A 23738-nucleotide genomic window follows, 5' to 3' on the forward strand; every position below is an offset into this window, starting at 1 on the left:
CCCATTCTTCTTAGATTCTTCCCTTTGTTTATAATTTTTCCCAAGTTTTAGTTTTTGATTTTGATTTCATGTTGCACATCTTTTTTTAGTTAATTTCACAAGCAATAGTAACTAATATCGTGTTCGAGTGTTGTGCGTTTTTATTGTATTTTTTCTCTCGAAAGAAAAGAAAATTCTTATTAAAGTTCACATGGCAAGTGTGTTGTGCTTGTCATATAATCGATTCAAATTTAACTGAGTTGGGTACAAATAAACAAACACGAAAGCTAATGATGTATTACCATGCATTTCTTTCGGGAAAATTCTTGCCCAAACCTAATTTGCCGAATCAATCCAATCACGAAGTAAGTGTAATACACTTTCTCTATTATTAGTCTCAATTTTTAAACTGTACACCAATCATATAACAAGTATATTGTATTTGTTATATAATTAATTTAAAATTAGTTCAATCCAATCCAAGCAAAAAATTTCCCTCTGCTATAAGTCGATAACCTTTAAAAGCTATGGTTTTATTTTATAACATATGACCTACAAATTTAATGGAAGATCTTTTCTTTAAAAAAACCAATTTAACTGAAGATCTTCGCCTCCAATTGCAAGCCATTGACTACAAAAGAATATATATATTTGCAGAAATTCCCCAAGTTTTTCCTATTTCTATTTGGGTTCCCTAGAATCCTAGAAGGTGGGGTTCAAAGACCTTTTGATCCAATGGCAGTGGTTGTGTTGGGTGTATAGAACCGGATCTATAGAATTACGGAGAAGTCAAGTGCAGCAAGACGGTGCTCGTTGAGCTCGTCCCCTTTCTCCCACAAGCACAAACACTCTCACAGGGTGTCGGTTTGATTCTTCGCCGACCTCGAAGATCAAGAAACAGCTCTAGGTCAAGATCCTACGGGAGCGAAAATCTCTCATGGAAGACCATAATAGACCGGTCACAGGGTATCCCGCCCCAAACCCCAATCGCTATCCCAATGGCTACTCAGCCAACCCACCGCCACCCGGCACCGCCTACCCTTATACGGCCGCCGCCGGTCCTCCTCCTGTCAACGCTTACTACAGTCACCAAAACAACCCTTACTATCAGCAGCCTGACCCCAACATCGTCCGCCGCGCAACCTTCCTCCGACGCGTCTTGGCCTTCGTGATTGGACTTATCGTCGTCTTTGCGGCCATCACTTTCATCGTATGGCTCGTCCTACGGCCGCAGCTCCCCGAGTTCCGAGTCGACTCGTTCTCCGTCTCCAATTTCACACTCGGCAACAATTCGCTCATCGCTTTCACCTCCGAAGTCCGCCTCACGGCGCGAAACCCTAACAAGAAGATGACCCTCTCCTATGATCATATTCAGGCCGTAGTATTTTACAAATCCTGGTTGCTTTCAGATACCATAATACCGCCGTTTTCGCAGGGTACCAAAAACGAGACTTCTTTGACCGCGAATTTTGCAGCGGCTGGGAGTTTCTTGGATAGGCCAGCAGTGGATGGTATAAACAGTGAGAGGAGAAATAATGGGAATGTGGGGTTTAATTTGAGGGTGGTGTCTAGCGTTAGATTCAAGGCAAAGGCGTGGAGGACTAGGAGGAGGTTTTTGAAGGTGTTTTGCGGGGATTTGGCCGTTGGAATTCAGAGTAACGGGATGTCGGGGACGTTAATCGGTGGGCCGAGGCAGTGCCGCGTAGGAATTTGAGGTGAATCGACTACTTTTTTTCTGTTTGATGAATGAAGATGAAAAATCTAATTTAGTTCCTGTTCTTTTTATATACAGGAAATGTAGGTTCGAAGATGCATATGTACAGTTCAAATTTTATCTGTTCTTGATTTTCCAATGTTGCTTAACTTGTGATCATGTACAGTTCAATATGTTATGTTCTTGATTTTTGCCTTGTTAGTTAATGAATTCAGCGTTCTTGAAGTGTGCTTTTTTTTTTAAATCTCATTTCTGTTTGATTATTCATGCTTCGGTCTTTGGGTGTTAATTGTGCCCGTCTACTGCCTAGAGCTGAGTGGAAACAACTCTGGTTTTCTATTGGCACAAACCGGAAAGAATTATGGAAATTTAGATTATTTGGTCAAAAAGTAATGGGGTTGTGATGCATCTAAGTTTCTTGCATTAATAAAAGCTCGCAAATGTTTCCATTCATTTGGGCTTTGATTTGTATGTTTCCTGTTCTTGGGATATCTCATTGAGTGATATACGGAACTTCTTTTGAGTTTGAAAGTTGAGACAATAACCTCAATGGATTGCATCCTTATAACTTGTTTACCTTGAGGATTTCATTTAATTAGTTATGTTTTATCTTGTAAATACACGAGTCCAGTAACCGTTGAACAGAATAGTTGCGAACGGAGAAAGGATGAGTTTGAAAAAGGGAATGGTTCTGTAGCTGTTTTTGTATCTTTTGCACCAACATTAACATTTGTTGACTTTGAAGATGGTATTTTTTTTCTGACCTTACACAGATGAAGATCGTGCAGATGATTCTCATGTTATGTGACTACCGTTATATCTAATTCATACATGTTACAAAAATTCTCTTTTCACTTGGTTCAATAAAGAGCTCAAATCTAAGTTGGAACATGGTCTAAGGAGGAGTAAGTTTTGAGGAATATATAGCGTGTTTGGATGGTTTGCTACTGGAGTTCTGTTTCACCATCTACTTGTTCGTCACCTTTGGAATATCATGTATAGCACGAAATCAAGTTTTTTTTTTACGTTTGCTCTATCTTAACTTGAATTACTCAAAAGCATAATTTATGGTTTGCTACGTTTTTCTAAACATACTCTGATTCCATATCCTAGTACCAACCATTTTCTCTCCAGAATAAGGATATTTATCCTCCTGCTCGTGGGAATATATATTTTAATTCATTGATTGGAATTTCTTTGAATATGGTTCCATCTCAATCACTGTATCTTGACTTATGTTTCTGAACAGAAGATAGAGGTTGCAAGAGCTATCAGACTTGAAGTAGTGTAACCTTTAATAGTCCCTCCAGAGATAAATTTGACCAATACATTGAATGTCTCCTTTATACTATGTTGTCCCTCAAATTGCTGGTGAGCTCCTACTATACACGCTAGTCAGCCAGCCTCTTGTCGTTGTTATACTAAGTTTGAGGTATGACCTTGACACAATGGTGACTTGCCCTGGTTGTTTCATGGTTGAGGTCATATGTGAACTTTTACGATTTAAACCAGCAAGTGGCATTTGTACATGAATGTCATCTTCTGTGTATCTAGCTTATCGTGTTCTTTTACATTTATAGCATATACTTTGTATGCTGGAATAACAACCAGGTTCTTGGTCTACGCTGGTGGTAAGCGTCTGCATGGTATCTGTATCTCTACCATTTGTCTGTTATAGTTTAGGGAGCTTATGAATTCATCCAAACATCACAGAGTGGAAACTCAAAGCAAATACTAATCTCTTGTTTGAATTGTGTCTTCCCAATGCACACCTCAAACCCCAAAGATCAAACAAGGGATAACTGAAACCAACTATTGATTGATATTGTTTGCATTAATGTCAAGAAGGGTCTCATTGTGGAAACATTTTCCTTAAAAGCCAAGGAAGAGTTTGTTGGAATTTTCTCATGGTTGTTTTACCACATCTAAACCACCAATTCCAGTGGCAACCACCTGCAGGCAGGGCCCTGAAGTTGCGGTCTTATGTCTACTTGAATAAAAGGTCACTTCAGACTACCTCAATCATCCATGTTTGGTAGTTACATCCACTGCAAATTATGGAATATGATACTTTTGATTGTGTGTGTGTTTGGATCTTGAAAGGCTGTGCAAAACGAAGAGTTAAAAGAAAATTAAAGATGAGTTGGAGTGAAATTATGATTGATTATGGAGTTGTAATTGATGGGATGGGTCCAAAGAAAAAAAAAACTAAAAGAAAAATCTCATCCTAACCAAACTCGTTAATGTCTTATTTTTCTTATTGAGATGTAATGTAGTCGCGGAATGCACAGTGATAAGTCATCCATTAGGTCTTAGCTATAGTTGTTCTATCTTAAAAGTCTTGGACGCTACAAAAGTAGAGTAGGATCTCAATTGCATGCCTTCCTATACACTCATCATCCACCAATTATTATATCTATATCACATCCAACTATATAATTTATGTTCCGAATTTAGCATTGATTTCCACAAAACTACTCCCAAAATAACTTTTTAGGGACTTTATAATATTTTTGTTCATATATATATATATAGGTCCAATATCAAAAACAAAATACAATTATTTGTTTCGTAAAAGGAAATTACAGATCTATATATTGAATTCTGCAATGGCTGTGAATTTCTTTTCAGGATAGATTGAATTGGTGATAAAAACAAAGAAATGGAATTAATTAAAATAAGAGTTTATTAGAGGCAGAGAATGGCAGCAGAGGGGGTTATGTGTTTGTCGTCATTTACATTATCCTCGTCTTATTCGCAAGAGTTGAACTGCATGCGTATGGATGGGGAATAATTCTTCAATCTTCTACTCCTTCACTCGCCCATCAAACATAAGCTTTTCACGAAACATTAAAAAAACAAAAATCTTTGTATTTCTTTAATCTAATTAATGATTAATTAATCACACTATAGTTTTATCTGAATTTATAAACATTCTGTATTTGCAATCTTAGGCGCATGTGGTTACCGATTTGGAAGACCAAAATATAATAGAAGATTGACCAAAATCCATACAAACGGTGAAAATTTTCTGAAATGATACTTATACACACAATGTATGCAACACCCTATTCAAATTACTACATATTATAGATATATTTTTAATTAAAAAAAGAGGTAGCACGTGTTAATCATAGGTTACTATGACACAGATGTACAACTCAAAAGTATGAACTGAAATTCACGCATCACCAAACACACACTCCCACCTCTGCTATAAAAATGAGATATTATTACATATGCACAAACTCCTCTTCCCACATTCCCCATAAGACACTGACCCATTGTTCTTAGTCTTACACCCCACAAACTACTACTTACCATACCTCCCCACACAATCAGTCACACACCATGATGGAGAAGGACTGCTGTCACGAGACCCACCGGGAAAAGCTCCGCCGCCGCCTCCTTACGGCCCTTCTCGGCTTCATCGTCCTCATCCTCTTCCTCATCCTCCTCATATGGCTCATCCTCCGCCCCACCAAGCCGCATTTCGTCCTCCAGGACGCCACCGTCTACGCCTTCAACCTCTCCTCCACCAACATCCTCACCTCCAACCTCCAAATCACCCTCTCCTCCCGAAACCCCAACGACAGAATCGGCATTTACTACGACAAAGTCGACGTCTACGCCGCCTACCACGGCCAGCAAATCACTCTCCCCACGCTGCTCCCCCCCACCTACCAGGGCCACAAAGACATCACGGTCTGGTCGCCGTTTCTGTACGGCAACCAAGTCCCGGTGGCTCCGTACGTGGGCGTTTCTCTGAGCGAGGACCAAATCGCGGGAACGGTGCTGGTGAACGTGAGAGTTGACGGCAGGATCAGATGGAAAGTGGGGACGTTTATCTCCGGGAGGTACCATTTGCATGTGAATTGTCCGGCGTATATAAATTTCGGGGGCAGAAATAATGGGGCGGCGGCGATTAAGTTTGAGTTGATCATGGACTGCCATGTTGATGTTTAGTTTTTATCAGCAGCTTTATGGTTTGTACCTTATTGTTAATCTCTTTTTCTTTCTCTTCTGAAGCATGTACGATAATTTAGTTTTATAATATTGTGGAAACAGAAATATTAACTTTATGTCTTTATCCATGCGCGAAATTACTAGAATATCCCTAGGATACTCTGATAATTTAAATTGTTGGTTCTGGGGATATAAATATAACATAAATAAATGGAATGTAGTGTTATTTGTTGGGTTTAAGAAAGAAAAGTTTTATTTGTTTATTATGGAATTGGCTTTTCTCATAAACATAACTTATCTGCTACAATACTATTTTTTTTTATCTCATATTTTTGTGCCAATACATTTTGTTTCGTTAGTTAATTTTTTTTTATTAATGATTTCACAAGTTATAAATATTTTATTTTTAATTTTTTTATTAAATTGTGTTAGTATTTTAATGAAAAACACGCTTACTAAACACATGATCACTAACTCTTCAATCACGTACTTAGCAATTTTAGTCCAATTAATTATGAAATTCTGATTAATAGTCCCGTAATTTATAAAAAAATAATTTCAGGTCCTTTTGTTAGTATTTTGGATAATGACTACGGGTTTAGCATATGCCTTTTCGTCAAAATACTAATGAAATTTTACGAAACAAATAAAACTAAGACTTTTTATAACTTATGGCAAACACGAGTGATCTAATTATTTTATCAGATATAGTAATGTCTGTGGAATGTTTGATAAATTGTGTTTTAACTTTAATCGATTATTATAATTATTGAATTAATTTTCCCTTCAATCTTAAATTTATTATTATCTTAATTTATCATAAAGTGAGGGTTTAATTTGTTCATAGGGCAACTCATAATCATGAACTGAACCTCAGATCACTTTTTTCACCAGGCCTGCTTTTGTAAGAGGTTAATTAATTCAATTTATCTATTCTGATATTGTAAATTTATTATTTTAAAAAAATAAAAAATAAAAAATTACTTTTTAATGTTTTTAAAAATAAAGTAATTTACCTCTTTAATAGGGAGATGGATTATTTCATTTCAAAAAACACACAGAGATAAATTGTTGCATTTTAAAAAATACATGAATGTGAATTACTATTTTTCTTTTCATAGGGAATTAATTTGCTCGATTGCAATATCAGACGAGAGTTGCTTGTATTTTGTCCCTTTTCTAAATATATAATGTAATGATGACAATCATAAATAATAATAATAAATATTAGTTAAATTGCAAGCATTGGTGGTAGTTTGGACTTTAGATAGGGATTTTGGAGTGGAAAATAAGTTGTTATCATCACATGTTTTACAACGTTAATATCTTTTAATTATTACAATTACGAATTAATGTCTAATGGATTTTGTCTAAAGCCAAACAAATTAGACAGGTTCAACTATTAAATATCTTTTATGTGTCTTTCACATTATTCACTATTATATATATATATATATATATAATTTACATATTCAAAATAATATTGTAATACACAACAAAAATATTTATATATTACATGAGTGCACATCAATTTAATTAAAATAAAATATTTAAACTATATTTAAAAAGGTGCTTACGTGTGCAGACATGGATTCACAATCCCACATGCATCTACCGTTGCTAATTAAGAAATTTACATGAAAAAGTGAAGATGTAAGGATCAAATATGAAGATGGTTGTGGGAATGTTGCAATCTCCATATGATCTCAACATACATACCAACAACTTTGTTGGGGAAAAGGTAACATTAATTACAAGTTTGTGAGGATTAAGAGAGTTGAGATCTCGTACTGCAGGGGGGGTATGGAGTGTGTACGTACCATTGATTTCTTGGTACTGATACCATAAGTTTAGGATCAAAATCCACTCCAAATTCTATGGCATTACCGTTGGAGATGGGTCGTTTAGCTTTGCTCTTGTTAATTAATTGTTGCTACCTGGGACTCAATAAAACCTCGAAATTTGTTCACGTTGGGGGTCCCAACAATTAATTATACATGGTATTGTTGTATTAAAAAATATAAAAACTCTACTTAGCTGCAATTGAATAAATTTTTTATATATATAAAAAGGGAAAAAAATGCAAACAATCCCTTTGTGATATCGCAAATTATCCCCTTATGAAAAAATAAATAATAATTTACCTCCCTATTTTTTTAAAATACAGCAATTTACCCCCCTATGATTATATAGGGAGGTAAATTACTATAATTTTTTCATGTGTTTATTTTCAATATCACATCGGGATAAATTATTTTTCATCCCATAAAAAAAGTATGATTCAAATTATTTTTATTCAAGCCGTATAATATCCAGATGCTTACAAGAAGCAACCTGAAACCTAAGATGTTGATTTGTTCAAATTTTTTAATTGGATCTACGGGAAATTCTAACTTAGATTGGATTTGATTGGATCTGAATCGATTATATAACAAGTGCAATACAATTGTTATGTGATTAGTGTACATTTTAAAAAAAGCGATAATCACATATCAAATATATCACACTTACTCGATAATTAATTTAACTCGATCTAACCTAATTTGGGTTAAAGAAATTTGCTCTGTCCGATTCAAATCGGCCATCCAATAGAGGAATCAAATGGCCCAAAATCCCCTTGATTTATTGTCGGGCCCAATATGATAGAATTCCAGCCAGTCTGGTGTCCGGTCCAAGTGATCTAAGTCCACATACATAAAAAAAAGTTGCACATTTTCTAAAACTTTATCTAAAATTTCATGTCAGACCAAATAAGAGTATAATATTTGATATAAATATGGAATAGTATGTATGTGGACTTACACTATATCCCAATTCAGACCATCATCTCAAGTTGATAGCGTTCTTGAAACAGAAAAACAACTTAGTGAGGCAAAAGCACAGACAAACACTATGACTCACTTAGTTTAATTTTGTCCGTGTAAGATCATAAACCATATCATTATGTTCATACCTAAATCTATTCCTTTTTTTTTTTTTCTTATTATATAAAAATTTAAGTAATTTCGATTCCAATCATATCAAATTTTATGACTCATAAACGTCCGACATAAATATTTACAAATCATCCACAACAAATCTTATATTGATATAAAAATTCAAATATTTACATTATCTAATACAAGAAATTTACCCGTTATTAATTTAGCAGTAAACTGTTTAAAAGAGATATTAAATAATATAAATCAACAACAGAAATTTTACTTGCTAATTTTAGCATCAAATTTTTTTGTAATTGTTAATCATTTTTGTTGATATAATGTTTTGAATAAGGGTAAGCAAATGAAATCGTATATATGTAGGGTAAGTGAGATCCAGAATTAGTGTTAGTGACATTAGAATTAGTGGAGAACAACTCAAACACCATTACTAATTAATCTAATTAATATTTTATGCGTTTATTTAATTGTGGAGAAGTTGATTACGTCTGTGTTAATAATTAGACCCACTTATAATGCAGTAATTAGGTAGGCATTACCACTTATAAATATATCTCCCAATTCTGATAAGTTGACTCAACGCTCCCTAAACTTTACTTTAACTAAATTTTAACCATTAATTGGGTCACTCTTTTTCTAAAGTTAGAATAATTAAGTAAATTAATTTTCGAGAATGGACGACTCCAATTCAGAGCAGAAATCGTGCGTGATTGTCGGAGTTGATATTGTTTTTATTGTCTTTTTTTTTTTGTACATCACATCAACTGAGGTTCCGTGTGAGGAGTGTGGGAAGAATTCTTAACATTGGGAGCAATTAAAAAATAAATTGAAATTATTGTTGGAATGTTCTTTTTTTTTTTTAAAGTAATTATGGTCGTCATAAATTATATATTCTTACCATTTTAACTAATAAGTATAAATTAAAATGTCTGTTTTTAAAAAAATTCTTACGCAAATTAAATTTTGTTTGTACATTAATCGCAGATCAAGTGTATTGTGCTTGTTATATATTTAGTTCAAATTCGCCCAAACTCGATTTAGATTAAAATTTTTCTTGTTCTTGTCAAGCGTGGCACGATAAATAGATCAATTAAATTAGTTTTTTTTTTTCTTTAGCTTTTATAGTCTAACTTAATTATGTTATCAAAGCAAAACATTAGGTTAGCAATTTAAGAAAATAAATACTTTCGAAATATTTAAATTAAACCCATTTAAGCCCAAAAGAATTTTATTTTTTGCAAATTATTAATAAAACTATACATATTAAAAATAAAAATCACTCTAATTTCATTTTCGTTGGTTATTTGTACTTGTATTTTAAAACACTCTCAATTTTTACTAATATTAAACTTATAACTTTCTTTATAGCTTACCATCACAAAAGCAAAAACTATTACAAACACCCTTTTCTCAAATGGTTACCATTTTTCATACATAAAATTGACAAATACAACTCATAGATGTCTTGAAATTCAAATTTAAAACTCAACTAGAATAATCTAAAAATTTTACGATTTTGAGTTGATTGTCTGATATTGACATATCATATAAACAAATATAATTATATTTATTATATGAGTGATTGAAATCCAACATAAGATTTGGTTAAACTTAAGAACGCAGCATCTCATTCCACATCTATGCGTTCAAAATTTGTCTATCAACCTCGGTAGACAATCTCCCTTCTACCTTAACCTCATCATTTCCGACATGACTAACACTCGGAATCTCCACCAAAACCTGTCGGAAATTCACGTTATTTCCATCTTTGCACTTGAAATTCGCCATGGAGCTCAGCTCGTTGACACCATCAGCAACCTTCTCCACACAAACAACAAGATCGATCAGCAGCGACGCAACGGAAGCAACCCGTATTACCTGCGAGAGGTTGCTGTACCCTTCCCAGAAATCCGACTTTAGTAATGATTTCAGGTTCTTGGACGCGATTTTCAGGTTGGCGAGATGGGGATTGGGAGAGGGTGGCCTGCTCATTGTTTCCATGGCTGACGCGACTTCTTTTAACGCTTTCCCTGACTCTGAAATCATGCCTGAAAATGCCTCCTGGATTGTCCCTCTGATTTCTTCCGCCGCCTGCGCGGTATTAAAAACTTATTAAGTTTGCAAGATTATTATGTACATCATTTACATTATAAATTTTAGAACTCTTTTGGAAAGCTATAGGACGATACAAAGTGTATGGTAATTAATTTTATTTTTATTTTAAACACAAGTGTTTATAAAACTAAAAGATAAAACATTAAGATTTTAAAAGCTCTTTTTTTTTAAAAAAAAAAAAAAGAATTTTCTAGACTTATTCTCATTCAATTTTGAACATATTAATAAAATTCTCATTCAATTTTATTTTGTCGAATTTTTTTTATAAGACATATAAATTTATAAGATGTTTAAACAAGTTTAGCCAAACACCCTTTGAATTTTCAATGGTTAGAATGCAAGAAAATGAGTAAAGGAGCTATCAGCATAATTTTACAAAAATGATGTATTTTATTTTTGCTATAATATATATAGTCAAATTTCAGAAAAATGTCTAAGTAAATATTCCTAATTTATGAGGAGATATGAATATTGCAGTAATTATAAGACAAGACAATGGGTAGTGAACAAATTGAGTGGTGTTGAGTAGTATATATACTTGAGTTTTAGAGTTAAGGTAGGCATTGAGGAGGGCTTCAACCCGGCGGGCACACTGCCTTGTCAAGTTTCCAATCTTCACGTACTGTTTCCATGGATGCCGATACATGAACCGGCCGTGACCTGGTTCCCACCTAGCAAAATTGGCCTGCCAGTACCAATTATCCAATATGATCAGGAATATTATGTTGTTTAAATACGTATACATACCGCGACAGGATTACGTTTCACCTACCAATGTTTCTTCGCTGCTTTTCGAATCAACAACACTGTTCAACCTGCTCATTACAGAAACTCCACTACTACCATTCTCTGTTTGTGCAGCCTCCGACGGTGGTCTGAAATTCTCAGCTGTTAGATCTGTATGTACAAATCCTGTCAGTTTAAGTGAGTTAATTACGATGTATATGTATGGTATTAAAGTATGTCTACCTTCCAAGAAGCTCCCGAGTTTCTCTACGTTTCGACCAACGAGGTTGTGGAGATCTTCGCCGGCCCATACGGGGCAGACGCAAATGGATATGATCACACAGGTTGATGCACCAATGAGTATTGTCGACAGCCTCTTCTGAGCCAGGTTGAGTATTTCGTCTGTCCGAATACCAGATATGGAAACCAGGCTGAAAGTGAGGATGAATATCAGCATGCCGTAATCATATCTAGCCTTCACCGTCGGAACGAATCGTACGAACGTGGATGCTGTAGCTGCATGCAATGCAACATAGTGCTATAAGAGCTGAGTGATTCAGTTAAAAAGTTGAGGAAGTTTGTGTGTTTTCTTGTGCGGATTTTACCTTGTATGAAGACAAATAGACCAATCAGTATCGGTTCACTGGTTTTGCCAGCTAGACTTGCCAGGTGATTTGCTCCAACGCCAAGAGCACCGGCGACCAATGTTGCCAATCCTCTGTTTAGCCCTTTTCCAAGCGTTGCACCTAAGAAAAGAACGTAAAAGCATTAGTACGCATGTTCTCAGTCATTACATATTCAGAAGCTTCTAAGGGATTCAAATAAAGTTGTTTTCAGAATAAATATATAACGTCGTACCAACGGAAAATTCAAAGACGACTACTACAGTCATAACAGCCCACATTGCAGAAACACCAAAACTGTTGTATAAAGGCCGAAAGTAGTAGAAAAATGAAACTAATGTGAGTGTAAGGCCGACTTTGAACGAATGGATCAGCTTTCTTGGATCATCTGTTGCAATCTTTGTGGTTTGCCTATAAATCTCATACACATTAGCTAGTGATCTCGATGGAAGGCCTTTAAGCCACAACCATCCCCCCTCCATCTTTGTTCTCATATGCTCAAGAACTATAGCGGGCTTTGCATGAAACCCGCTGACTATCGACAGATGGAACTAGAAATCGGGCTTTGATGTTAGATTGCCCCATGGTTCACTTACTTATATAAGCGTAGAATGGATATGGACATGAGTAAAAGAATATATTCAATTTTCAACATGGAAGAAAAGTCAGTTTGGTGGCCTTTTTGTAGTTGTACCACACAAGTACAAAGAAAGTGGGGTTGCTATAGCAAGATGGCTAAAGTGGGGTTGGAATTGGAGGATACATCTGTTTCACACAAAATTGAGACTAAAAGGCCAAACAGGGCTAAATTGAAATTCCCATTAAGCACCAGTTTCCTTCTGGTGAGCTATAACATGACCTGGAAATTTATACCAGGAATAGCAGATTATCAGGCCAAACAGCACTCTATGTGATCATTATCTCAAGTCAAGTTGAGAGAAAAAACTATAAGTGTTTATATGAAGTGTTGCGCACATGTAAACAGCTGCGTGCTCGAAATCTATCTTGCAAGACAAGAACTCTAATAGTTGGTTGAATGTTTTGAGCCTAACTAGAAGGGGGAATTGCATCAAATCTATCGAGGTGAACGTTAGCCATAAAAAGAGTTTGTGTTTCCTAGATTTTATCGTTGCCATCTGAATCTTTCTGTTGCAAATCATTATAAGTTAGGTGAACTTTTCCATGCTTCAATTAGTACAATATCCCAAATTTCATATTCTAACATCACACATTTGGAGTAGTTGTCTGCTGCAAGAAAGTTGTAATGGACATTATCTCCATTTACAAGAGAGAGAGAGAGAGAGCATATATAATAAGATACATAAACAACCCCCTTCAAAAGTTTCTTAAGTTTATCATCACTCAATCCTTATCCTGGACATGGAAATCTATGCCTGCAGGAGTCGTGTCTGATTTGAAGCAATGAACATCAATGTCTTACACTCTCTGACTGACTGACTGACTGACTGACATGAACAATATATCCAGCAGCTATATATATAGCTTCGGATAATGAATATGTTCCTTGTCTCCTACACCTACACACTAATAACATTTCCACCACTTGGATCTCTCTTCTGAGATTTATGTTTCAGCCCTTGAAACAGAATATTTACAGCTACGTCCAAAAGTTCTCCTCATCAAAATGCTCGTCGAATTTAAAGTTGCAAAATTCTCTAAACCTCTTGTTACGTCTACGCTTCTTGCAACCTCCTGCATGTTAGAATTTTAATTATAATAATCAAGTTAAAAAGAACAAAATTAGTACGCTAAAACCAAATGGTAGTTTTGATTGGTAAGTTGTGAGGAGGAATTTTTGTGTCTTGATATATATATATGTATATATATGAAATGATCTAAAGATGGTATGTAGCTAGTCATCAACCTCATCCTGAACCTGCAACTTACTCTCACTTCATTTGCACCATGCAAAAGTATTAAGATATCGAGAAAAAGATAATCTTTTAGTCAGATATTATTATGTGCACTGTAGTTGAAAATGATATGATGTAGCAAGAAGGGCCGAGTCCAGTAAAATTTTTGTGTATGATATATCCTGGGAATATTATATAAGAATGAATGATTGAAAATTCCATATAGGCTCTAACAGGTATTTGATGATCCATTTTAATTGCCACTCCAACTCCACCTATTCTCAAAATGATTTCCATTACCAAATTGTTTTTGTAATGTTTTAATTACGGATTTGATAATATATGCAAATATTCAGTATTTATATATATATATATATATATATATATTATTTATCCTAATGTCATCTCCGTATTTAGGATGATGAATAGTTGTATCAATGGACGGACAATACTCAGACTAGTCAAGTAAGATCCATTTCAATAATAAAATATAAATACTCAAACCAAACTCAAGCATGCTCATTTCAATACACTCAGACCATCCATAATTTGAACACAAGAAATAGGAAAATCAATCCAGAAATCTGACATAAAATGAGAAAAACACAGTACAATGAAACCACAGCTTGCACCTAATTTATCACACCCACTTCCTTCCTATATCATACATCACTACACCAACAAAACCCCTCCCTTAACCATCTGCCACTTCTACCATCACAAAAAGCTATGGCGATTCATTACAAGTGACAACAGCTAATCAACCATCAAATGCTAAATATAATCTGTTCTCAACATTCCACAAAATCTGCAAGAGTTACCACTAATGAGAATTCTGGGAGATGATGCTAGTCATGGCGAGCTTTCGCTTTCGCTTTCACTCGCTCTTAACACATCCAAACCAGATTGTTTCCATCACTGTAAACTATGGGAACTACCAGTCACGGGAATGGAGGCAACTTGGTGAAATTGTTGAGTCGTCATGTTTTCACTGCTAATGCCGTTGGGTTGAGCTGCACTGGTTTTTGCACTTTGCTCCAAGAGGCGAACTAATGAGATAAAGATTTCCATCCTTGTCACGTCCCTATTAGCCTGCCAGAAAAAAAGTTCAGTTAACTTATTCCTCTAATCAGAATGTAAGGGGGTAATAGTACAACATAATGCAAGACTTTTTAACTTCAAAGTTTGAATCTATAGCTAAAAGGCATTGACAGTTTTACATAGATTATATGCTCGGTTCTAGGAGTCATTACCTCTACAGCAAAGCGTGCCCAAATCTTGTCGTTCCGAGTTTCCATTACGCCCTTTAAAATGGTTAGCCCCAGTCCTCTAATTATGTCTGCTATTTCTAAGAATAAGCCTCGTTCTTCACAAAGCATCTGTCATGAATTTGATATAACTTGAAGTAAGAAAGGAGTAGTAGATCAAGTCTCAGGCCTTGAGTTCAAGGGATGGTTTTACTACCTCGACAAGCATTTGACGGGGCTGATTTAGATCCTCAACTATGATAGGACAGACCATGGATTGCGAACCTACTTCATAAGCCCATGTAGCTCCTCCTTCGAAGTTCTCTTTTAAAAGCAAGCCTCCGTCCTTGCTAATAATCTGAAACTTAAACAAATGAAGAACATAAGTATGGCAATGGCTTGTGGACTTATTTCACCAATTCAATTCGTATTGTAACAACACAGTTGAAAAGTTACCATCAACTAAAAGGGTTAAAAACAGTATTTCACACCTTGGACTCTCCAGTTTGCTTCAGCTTGTCAGCATGCTTAGTGACACTTTGCAAGAAAAGCATATGTTTGATAGTACGTTCGAGTAGAGCATCAATGCTACACTGTTAACAAAATAGATGTGTAAATGGCAAAAAGAAATTACAAAATTGTCCATCTCAAAATGGAAAAACAAGATTTATAGACGGGAGGTGTCACCTTCGCCCCGTTGGGTACGATTTCCCTTAGTTCCTTCACACGATCTTGGATCATTTGCCGATCTTTTGGTCTGGGTCTTGGATTCTCTCCTGGTTTAAGCCTCTTGCGATTCTGTTTACTCGTTTCATCTGGTTTCTTAGAATATCCAGTCGACACACTGTTACTCTGCTTCGCTTTCTGATCCTTCTCAATCCATGAACTTATTTGTGATCCATAAATGGAACTTCCCTGGGAGAAGGTTCCTGATTCTTCCTTAGAAGAACCTGTTCTCAATGAGCAAGAACTCATTGCTCCTGCCTTAGCCAGATATTTCGGAACACCAAATAACTCTCCCTTCATCTGCTCAGAAAGCCCGAAACGGCCATAGGGCAGCGAAGTATTTGGTGCAGAGGAGCTGCTTGTATTTGTCAATGTTGTCCGGCAAGAAACACTGTCATCCATGCTCTGCTTGGCAGAAGGATGAGCTTTGGACAATACCACAGCCTCCAAGAGATGGTCGGTTCCAGTCGAGGAGAAAATCCCACTATCTGAGTTTGCTTGGCTTGTCAAGTATATGTCCGTAGAAGCCAGCCTTTTTGTAGAAGGCAAATTATTCTTATCCCAGTTATGCATTTTTGAGTCTGATTCATTGGTCAAACAACTATTCCAGCAACTACTGAATAATTTACTCTTAAAATCAGCTCCGACAACATCAAACAAATCATCTCCTGATTCAGGTTGGACATATGCGTCGCCATATTTGGTATTATTCACGGAATGAATCTGACCTCCAAATTTCTGTTTTCTGTCATCTTCAGCAAAACCAGGAACGAGTTCAGCCATATTTAGATGCTCACTGTATTGAGGCAGAGTAGTATTAATTGTATTCTGTTCTCTCTCTCCCTTACAGGCCTTCAACTCACTGTGTGCAAACTTATTATCCATGAGACAAGGTTTGCTGCCAGAGCCATAACCCAGCAAGGAATTATTTGTGAAATGCTCAACAGAATCAAAGTCGGATGCCTCTGTTTTGGGAAAATTCACGTTTTTAAGCTCACTTGAAGCTGGATGCTCGGTACTAATATTTCCACTGCCCGCCGGTTTAGCATCCGACACCACGCCAGTTATTGGTTCCATATTGCTACCCATACCATTACCACTCACTTCACCTGATGTACGACTAACAGAGCCGTTGTTAGAACAATATATTAAGCCGGAATCCATTCTCAGTGTAGGCATCAGAATGCCGGAGGACACATTGGAGCTGCTATGGCCCTGAGTGCCGGTTCCAGACAAAATTTTTGGTTCACTATTCAAAGTAGATGAACTACTGGAAGGTAAATCTAAAGTAGATCTTTGGACATAAGGAGAAGCATGTCGGTTCATCCATATTTCTGAATTTGATGGTATAACTTCAGCTTTAGCCACTCCATTCACCCACTGGTTTGAGGAAGAAAAGTCTAACTTCGCTGCCTGAGCAATCTTGGCTTCCTGGTGGTAATGTTGAGGCCTAAACAGACTCGAGGTTGAGTTTGAGTGTTGAAATGCTGCCCCATTTGACTGCAGCTGATTTTGTGTTTCTCTGTCGAAGGCAAAAGATGTTTGACTGTCAACCATAGAATTCTGCCCTGAGTTGCCGACATAGTTAAAACTGTTGTATGAACAAGGAACATTGATCACATCTGACTCGAGAGACAATACCCCAGGAGCAGAATACCCGATACACATGGGAACCCCAATTTTCGCAGCATGTTCTTTTGCTGCATAGTTCTCTGGTACCAAGACGCCAGATACATATCCCAGCTGAAGCACAAGTGACGTTACGTCATTTAGGAATGCCATGTTCTCCATTATCTAAAACCAAAACAGCAAACAACAACATTAACTTTATTAAAAAGTCTTGGGCAAGTTAAGACAAGGACCTATTTCAAAGTTCTCTGAATGTTCACTTTGAAAATTTTCCAAATTTCACACGTTGAGAAGTATATGACTTAAAACAAAATTACCCTTGAACATCCAAGTTAGTTACCCAGCTCTACATCGTTATTTATTTCCATAACAACTAAAACATATTTAACATCATTTTAGTTATACTTCAATGAAGAAAACGAAGAACTTACTTTCAAGTATGAACCAAACTGCACAACCCCATGAGGAAGAACAGGAACAACTGCAACTGTCTAATCAAGGAAAAACCAAGAATTAGTTATCAACCAAGTCACGCTGACATAAAAATAGAAACAATACCCATGAAAGATATGTCAATTTTATACCTGCATACCAGCCGAAAATTGCAGGTTCACCTCTTTTAAAACCTGGCAGAGACAAGTTCATTACTCAGAAATTCCATTAAAACTTATACTTCCAACAGGCTTTCCAGGAGTCTATTTTTGCTGAAATGAGGTTTACAGACTTGACATGAATGGTGCAGAAATGGAAAAAGGAGTAGTTTCCACTGAAGAAGTCCAGCTATTGTAATTTTAACATGAACACTTGTATTCTACTGAACAAACTGAATCTTGTCACATCTGAAAAAAGTATGCTATATTATACCTCTGGTGGATGAGCTTCTTTGCAATAATTCTCAGATAGGATCCACTGATGGTTTCCAGTAAATGCAACTCTTCCAACTAATCTGAGGAAAATCCAGACAAGTTCACTTAAGTATGTTAAAAGGAACTTCTTCAAAATCAAGTACGAAACACAATTACTAAAGTTCAAATTTTACCCTTCTCCTACAATATTAACATGATTGTCCATCATCATCTTGTTTACAAGCGAATGCACCCTGTCCCCTGCCTGAGCATAGGACTGTAAACTATGAGTTTCCGCTGATATCCACGAAGCGCCATAATCATGAAATGCAGTTTCTTGATTCTGATTTACAGAAAGCCCTGAACATGATGCAGGTTCATAGTAGCATTCTTCCCATATTAACAGCCTGCCAAAATCAAAATTAAGTTCGGTATCAACACTCCTGAATCTTTTAGAATATCATACTCAGACGAAGTGAAATTAGAGAAACGGGAGAAAAAGAAATCCAGGAAACAGGGAATTGCTGCAGACAAGAAGGAACGTACACACAGATGCAAACAAGAAGGACATCAGAGATGAACATACTGATGCCCAGGAAATCATTACTGTAGAAAAAGGGTTTCATCATATTAAAACATATCTTTTTTTTTAACTTCCACTGAGATTCTCCAAGACAAACTGCAATGGACAAACAACAACGCTCCAAAATTTAGAGAAAACGTGAGTTATCAGATGACAAAGCCAAAAGCAGAAAAAGAAAAAAGAGACAACCATATCCAATGAATCTGTAACACGTCAAAATCATATCTAGGTTACCGATAAATTAGGCAACTTTAGCCATATACCAACAAATAGTTAAACAAATAATTCCCTGATCAAAGGATACAGCATCCTATTATTTAGTCAAAGAGAAGAGAAGGACGAAGGTCGAACATAACAAGTTTTGTTGCACTTGGCTCATCGTTTTGCCAGGCAGAAAATGAGAGATTGATCAGAAGTTCAACCTTTTTGTTCTCTCATTCCCTCCATTATCAGTGGTCAGCACAAAATTCCAAGACGGGAGAATGATTACACGCAAATTAACCAAAAGTAACTGGAGAAAAGCACACATGAAGCAGAAACATTTTCCGAAAAGTCCATAAATTAACTGAAGAACACATAAAAAAAAAATTGCAAACATGAGAAAATTTTCAACCAATAGAAGTTCTGGGATGAAATTTAGCTTTATGTATTGCTCTTTTTCGTCATTAACTAGAACTACCAAAGAAAAAGGAAACAAAGGCAACAGACTTCAAGGGGTAAAGAAGGGTCGAATTGCTTTTCTTGATTATGCACAAAAGAGGAAAAAGATGTGATTTTTAATAAACTCACTTGGGGTTTTGGCAGCCAATCTTCCAAAAAACAGCATAAGACCACTGGTTAACTCCACAGAGAGTCTTCAAAGCCTCTTTCAACAAGTACCCCATCGCAACTAGTTAATGGAGCAGTAGCAGCCCAAAGCAACATACACCAAATGAAGGGCAGAATTATATTTGTGAATATTCTGAAATGTACTTATAGATGAAGATTTACTGAAAGATTCAATTCAGAAGAGGGGAATATGAGATTATTCCTCCCAGAAGGAAAAATTATTTCCCCTTTTCCCTTCTTTTCTTTCTACTCAAAATATCAAAGAGGCCTTAGCCTAACTTCCTCTGCAAGACCCACGCCCAGCCTGTTTTGTTCTCAACCCACCACTCCTTTTCCTCTCTGGATCCAAATTCCCTGTTATCATGCGCTTGCAACCCATTCTTCAGAGAGAAAAAGGAAAGGGAAAGTGAAAAAGATACAAGGGAAATGAAGAGAAAAGGAAAGAGCTTCTTCTTTTCCCAGCTGAAATGGAAAAACTCAGAGAACTCTACACTATCCCACAAGCTTTAAGCTCGCAGTTAATCGCAACAATGACTTTCTCCATTTCAGGTACAGCAAAAGATATAAGCTTGAAGTTATGTTTGGTTAAAATTGCAAGTGTAGCATTAAAGATCAGAGCTTTATGAGGATTTAAGGTGAGAATTTTGGTGGGATGTCACAGTGTGAGTGAGTGGTGTGTGTGTGTGTGTGTTTCTGGGCTCTCTTGTTTTCTGCTTTTTCTCCTGGGGGGTTGAAGAGTATGTAAGAATGATGATTCCTTTGCTGCTTTTTCTTTTTGTTACAGCAGAGGGGAAGATGATGGGGGGCGTGTGCTAAAATGCGCCATGATGATTAACCAATGAGAGGTGGGTGATGGAAACAGGCCTGATGTTTGGGTGGAATTGCTATGGCTGCCACTGGTGGGGTGAGGGTGGGGGTGGGGTTGTAGAGTAGGGGGTGAGGGGTGGTGTTCTTGTCGGCTTTTTCTTTTTATTTTTCCAACTAATTTCAGGGGGGTTGAGCCGAGAGGGGGAAGGGGAGGGCAGTCAGAATTTTGTATCTGTGTTTTGGAACTGTATAACGAATCTTGAAATTCATTCACTCAAAAACACCTCTTTCCTTCAATATACACAAAAAAAAAATAATATTTGAGATCAAAAAATGTCATCAATATAAACACAATAAATTTAATTAGCAAAACTTTTTTAATTACAGTCCAATAATTAATGGATGATCTGTAAATACTGCATTCATAAGATATAAGAATTTGGGTTGTACCCTTGGCTTTGAGTGTAGTTCCAAGTTTGCCACTCAGAATTTTTATTCAGAGATTCAGAGGTTGTACTTTGGCCAATAGTGGAAGTTGCTCTCCTTATACAAAAATACCATTATTACCCTTCCCTTTTTCTTCCAATTACACCAAACTGGCATATCACAGAAAACACGAGTCCCTCTCCACCGCAGGATCTGTGTCGGGTCAGGACCACCCTCCACTGGGCAATGACGCTAATCTTTTGTCACTTCGTTTACTTTTTTTCTTTTTTTTTAATCTTTTTATTATTGGGTTGGTAATCTAATTTAAAAAATAAATTCGAATATTACTGTAGAAATTTCAAAATTAATTAATTAAGTTTTTAATAAAAATAGGAGTCAACAGTCTTTGTTTCTCTATTTGTAATTTATTATTTTGGGGGGCTTGATTTGGCATATAATTGACTTTTTCTAATAAATAAATAGGTATAGTTGAACAAATACATGCATGTGTAGTGTGGATAAGAGATCTTATGAAATTATTGGAGTAATTATTTTAAAATTAGTAAGTTTTAATTATTTTAGTGGTGAGTAAGTATGTAATAGTTACATCCCAACAAACTAAAATCAAAATTTTCCAGATTGTTGTTAATTATTTTAAAGTAATTAAAAATACTTATAAGTTATATATTATTTCATGGGCCTACAAATTTTTTTTCATCAAAAGTGCATAATTTATTTATTTATCGCGATGAATTTTTTGAGCCATTAAGTTATATATACCACTGTATTTTTATAAGAAATTATTCGTAGCTTCGAAATGCTAAAATATCCTTTGCATTAATTTTATTATTGGAATAAAATTTTTATTTTAAAATATCGACACGCTTGCTCTTAAATTATGATTATTTGAATGAATCTATAAATATATGTATTAATTTCAAAAATAATTTGATTTGTGATTTATATACAATAAAAAAAAACTAATTTAAATTTTGGTAGTAATTGAACCTCAGACAAATGTTACTTTTTTCTTTGATCATTATTAGGTTTCTCCACATAAATGATGGAGATTCCCACCCCCTTTTTCTTCCAAAATGATTAGATGGGCCATCAATTTTTAATTACTTCAAGATTTAATTATTATCTCTAATTTTATTCCCTATTTTTTTCTTGAAATGTTGAAGCAAAAACTAGTTGGGATGTGCTTCAATCGAGCACTATACCTTATTTTTTTGGGGAAAAAGCAAAATTTCACTTTCTTTGTATTTCTTCAAGTAAGGCCCTCTTTGATTTTGAAGTACTAGTAGTGCAAAATTTCTTATGTTTTCTTTTTAATTCTTTTCCAACTCAAAAAAATTTCATCAATTCTCCTGAATAATCGACTGAACTTTTCAATAATTTATAAGAAAATATTACTCTAATCATACTTACGGGATTATTAACACTAGGACATAGTTGATTAGCTGCGATATCTGTATAGAAACGAGACTTTTTATGGATATGTTTTGTAATGTATATAATTTATGAACTTTTAATAGTTTCGACTGTAATTTTTATAAATAACTAAATAATACGTTAATAATAATATCATTTTTTAGAATTATTTTCTCAACTTATTGCGTAATATATGATGGAAAAATTAACATTTTGCTCATTTTATATAACCCAACTTAATTAATTGGGATTTTCTTACACAACCACAAGAGGTGTTGTGCAATATTATTTTCTAGTATCCAAGAAATAGTGAATAATATGCTTAGTATTGATAATGTCATGCTTACAACATCAAATGGTCATACACCCAATGCATGTGATGACATGATGTTTGTAAATTTACTTCATTAATTACTAAACGAGGAGACAACCCTTTTCTTAATCCATTTTTGGTCATAAATTCTATTGTAGTGGGAACAAATTTAATAATGTAGTAGCCAATTTTCTTGGGGAGATTCAAGATTTGCTTTGAGCCCATAAACCCCTCATCCTATCCAACTTTGAATGCTCCTCAGGGCATATGATGCAAGAAAGAAACTCACATGTGTTTGTTTTTGCATGGATTGGCTCCAAATATGTTTAATATCATTACATTTAGAAAAAATTATAATCATCCCACGTTAAAATATCAACTTATGTAGATTAATTATGTTAACATTGAATTGCTAACATGGTGTAATAATATTTGATAAATTTGGTATTTTCACGCTTGATACATATGAGATAATTTTTAAAAAAAAATAACTTCATAAAGTATTTTTTCTCCAATAATTATATAATCAGTAATACATCATATTTTTCAGTATCCAATCTGATGAGGTGCGACTCATTTTATTTATAAGTTTTCGTTCAAATTTTTACAATGTGACATATGTATGTATATACATGTATGTGTGTATGTATGTAGGTATGTATTATTCCAATGGTCCAATCTGGTCCAATGGCATTTCCATCTGTGTCCCCTTAGGGGCATGATGGGTTTGCCATTCCAAGGCTTTTCAGTTGTGCCTTTTGGGCAACATTCTTCTAAGGTTTGTGTCTTTTCTCAAAAACTACAACCCCCCCCCCCACCTAAACTAGAGAGTGGGCATAAACTATATCAATTTGGTTTTGTTTCTAATTTGGTATGATCATATATGGTGGGGATGAATTGGAAAATGAAACAATTTTCTTCAATGGTCCAAATCTTTTTTTGTTTTTTGTTTAATTGGAATTAT

General features: G+C 35.3%; 4 protein-coding genes across 8 annotated transcripts; 2 read left to right on the forward strand and 2 right to left on the reverse strand.

Annotated features, from left to right (window-relative positions):
- LOC105170066 (NDR1/HIN1-like protein 10) lies at positions 651–3158 on the forward strand. 4 transcript variants are annotated; one of them, XM_020696562.1, is made up of 2 exons: positions 651–1694; positions 2943–3158. In XM_020696562.1, the coding sequence occupies exon 1, from the start codon at positions 917–919 to the stop codon at positions 1691–1693; it is 777 nt and encodes a 258-aa protein (XP_020552221.1). In that variant the 5' UTR covers positions 651–916; the 3' UTR covers position 1694; positions 2943–3158. The 4 variants fall into 4 exon arrangements, with proteins under 4 accessions (XP_020552221.1, XP_020552222.1, XP_011088964.1 ...); XM_020696563.1 differs by lacking the exon at positions 2943–3158 and adding an exon at positions 2467–2483; XM_011090662.2 differs by lacking the exon at positions 2943–3158 and adding an exon at positions 1772–1929.
- On the forward strand, positions 4918–5783 carry LOC105170067 (NDR1/HIN1-like protein 1). The gene has a single exon (XM_011090665.2). The coding sequence runs from the start codon at positions 5045–5047 to the stop codon at positions 5657–5659; it is 615 nt and encodes a 204-aa protein (XP_011088967.1). The 5' UTR covers positions 4918–5044; the 3' UTR covers positions 5660–5783.
- LOC105170239 (aluminum-activated malate transporter 2-like) lies at positions 10145–12626 on the reverse strand. Its single transcript, XM_020696902.1, has 6 exons — positions 12298–12626; positions 12045–12185; positions 11683–11955; positions 11486–11610; positions 11252–11398; positions 10145–10689 (listed from the first exon to the last, which is right to left on the reverse strand). The coding sequence occupies exons 1-6, from the start codon at positions 12554–12556 to the stop codon at positions 10237–10239; spliced, it is 1398 nt and encodes a 465-aa protein (XP_020552561.1). The 5' UTR covers positions 12557–12626; the 3' UTR covers positions 10145–10236.
- Positions 14435–20715, reverse strand: LOC105170068 (transcription factor LHW). Of its 2 annotated transcripts, none has more exons than XM_011090667.2 (10): positions 19756–20715; positions 18578–18790; positions 18403–18484; positions 18123–18164; positions 17970–18029; positions 15871–17703; positions 15675–15776; positions 15401–15541; positions 15190–15315; positions 14435–15028 (listed from the first exon to the last, which is right to left on the reverse strand). In XM_011090667.2, exons 1-10 carry the CDS (start codon positions 19848–19850, stop codon positions 14852–14854), a joined length of 2871 nt encoding a protein of 956 aa, XP_011088969.1. In that variant the 5' UTR covers positions 19851–20715; the 3' UTR covers positions 14435–14851. The 2 variants fall into 2 exon arrangements, with proteins under 2 accessions (XP_011088969.1, XP_020552358.1); XM_020696699.1 differs by lacking the exon at positions 19756–20715 and adding an exon at positions 18930–19067.

This window comes from Sesamum indicum, linkage group LG9, assembly GCF_000512975.1.
Source record: "Sesamum indicum cultivar Zhongzhi No. 13 linkage group LG9, S_indicum_v1.0, whole genome shotgun sequence".
NCBI lineage: Eukaryota > Viridiplantae > Streptophyta > Magnoliopsida > Lamiales > Pedaliaceae > Sesamum > Sesamum indicum.

What these genes read in the sequence shown, in the direction of transcription:
- LOC105170066 (XM_020696562.1), top strand. Translation starts at nt 917, where the DNA reads ATGGAAGACCATAATAGACCGGTCACAGGGTATCCCGCCCCAAACCCC.
- LOC105170067 (XM_011090665.2), top strand. Translation starts at nt 5,045, where the DNA reads ATGATGGAGAAGGACTGCTGTCACGAGACCCACCGGGAAAAGCTCCGC.
- LOC105170239 (XM_020696902.1), bottom strand. Translation starts at nt 12,556, where the DNA reads ATGAGAACAAAGATGGAGGGGGGATGGTTGTGGCTTAAAGGCCTTCCA. An exon ending in ACTCGGGAGCTTCTTGGAAG is followed by an intron (nt 11,611 to 11,682) that starts GTAGACATACTT and finishes TTGTACATACAG; the next exon opens with ATCTAACAGCTGAGAATTTC. An exon ending in AAAGCAGCGAAGAAACATTG is followed by an intron (nt 11,399 to 11,485) that starts GTAGGTGAAACG and finishes TGGTACTGGCAG; the next exon opens with GCCAATTTTGCTAGGTGGGA.
- LOC105170068 (XM_011090667.2), bottom strand. Translation starts at nt 19,850, where the DNA reads ATGGGGTACTTGTTGAAAGAGGCTTTGAAGACTCTCTGTGGAGTTAAC. An exon ending in AGTTTGGTTCATACTTGAAA is followed by an intron (nt 17,704 to 17,969) that starts GTAAGTTCTTCG and finishes TTTTGGTTTTAG; the next exon opens with ATAATGGAGAACATGGCATT. An exon ending in GGGCACGCTTTGCTGTAGAG is followed by an intron (nt 15,029 to 15,189) that starts GTAATGACTCCT and finishes TTTTTCTGGCAG; the next exon opens with GCTAATAGGGACGTGACAAG.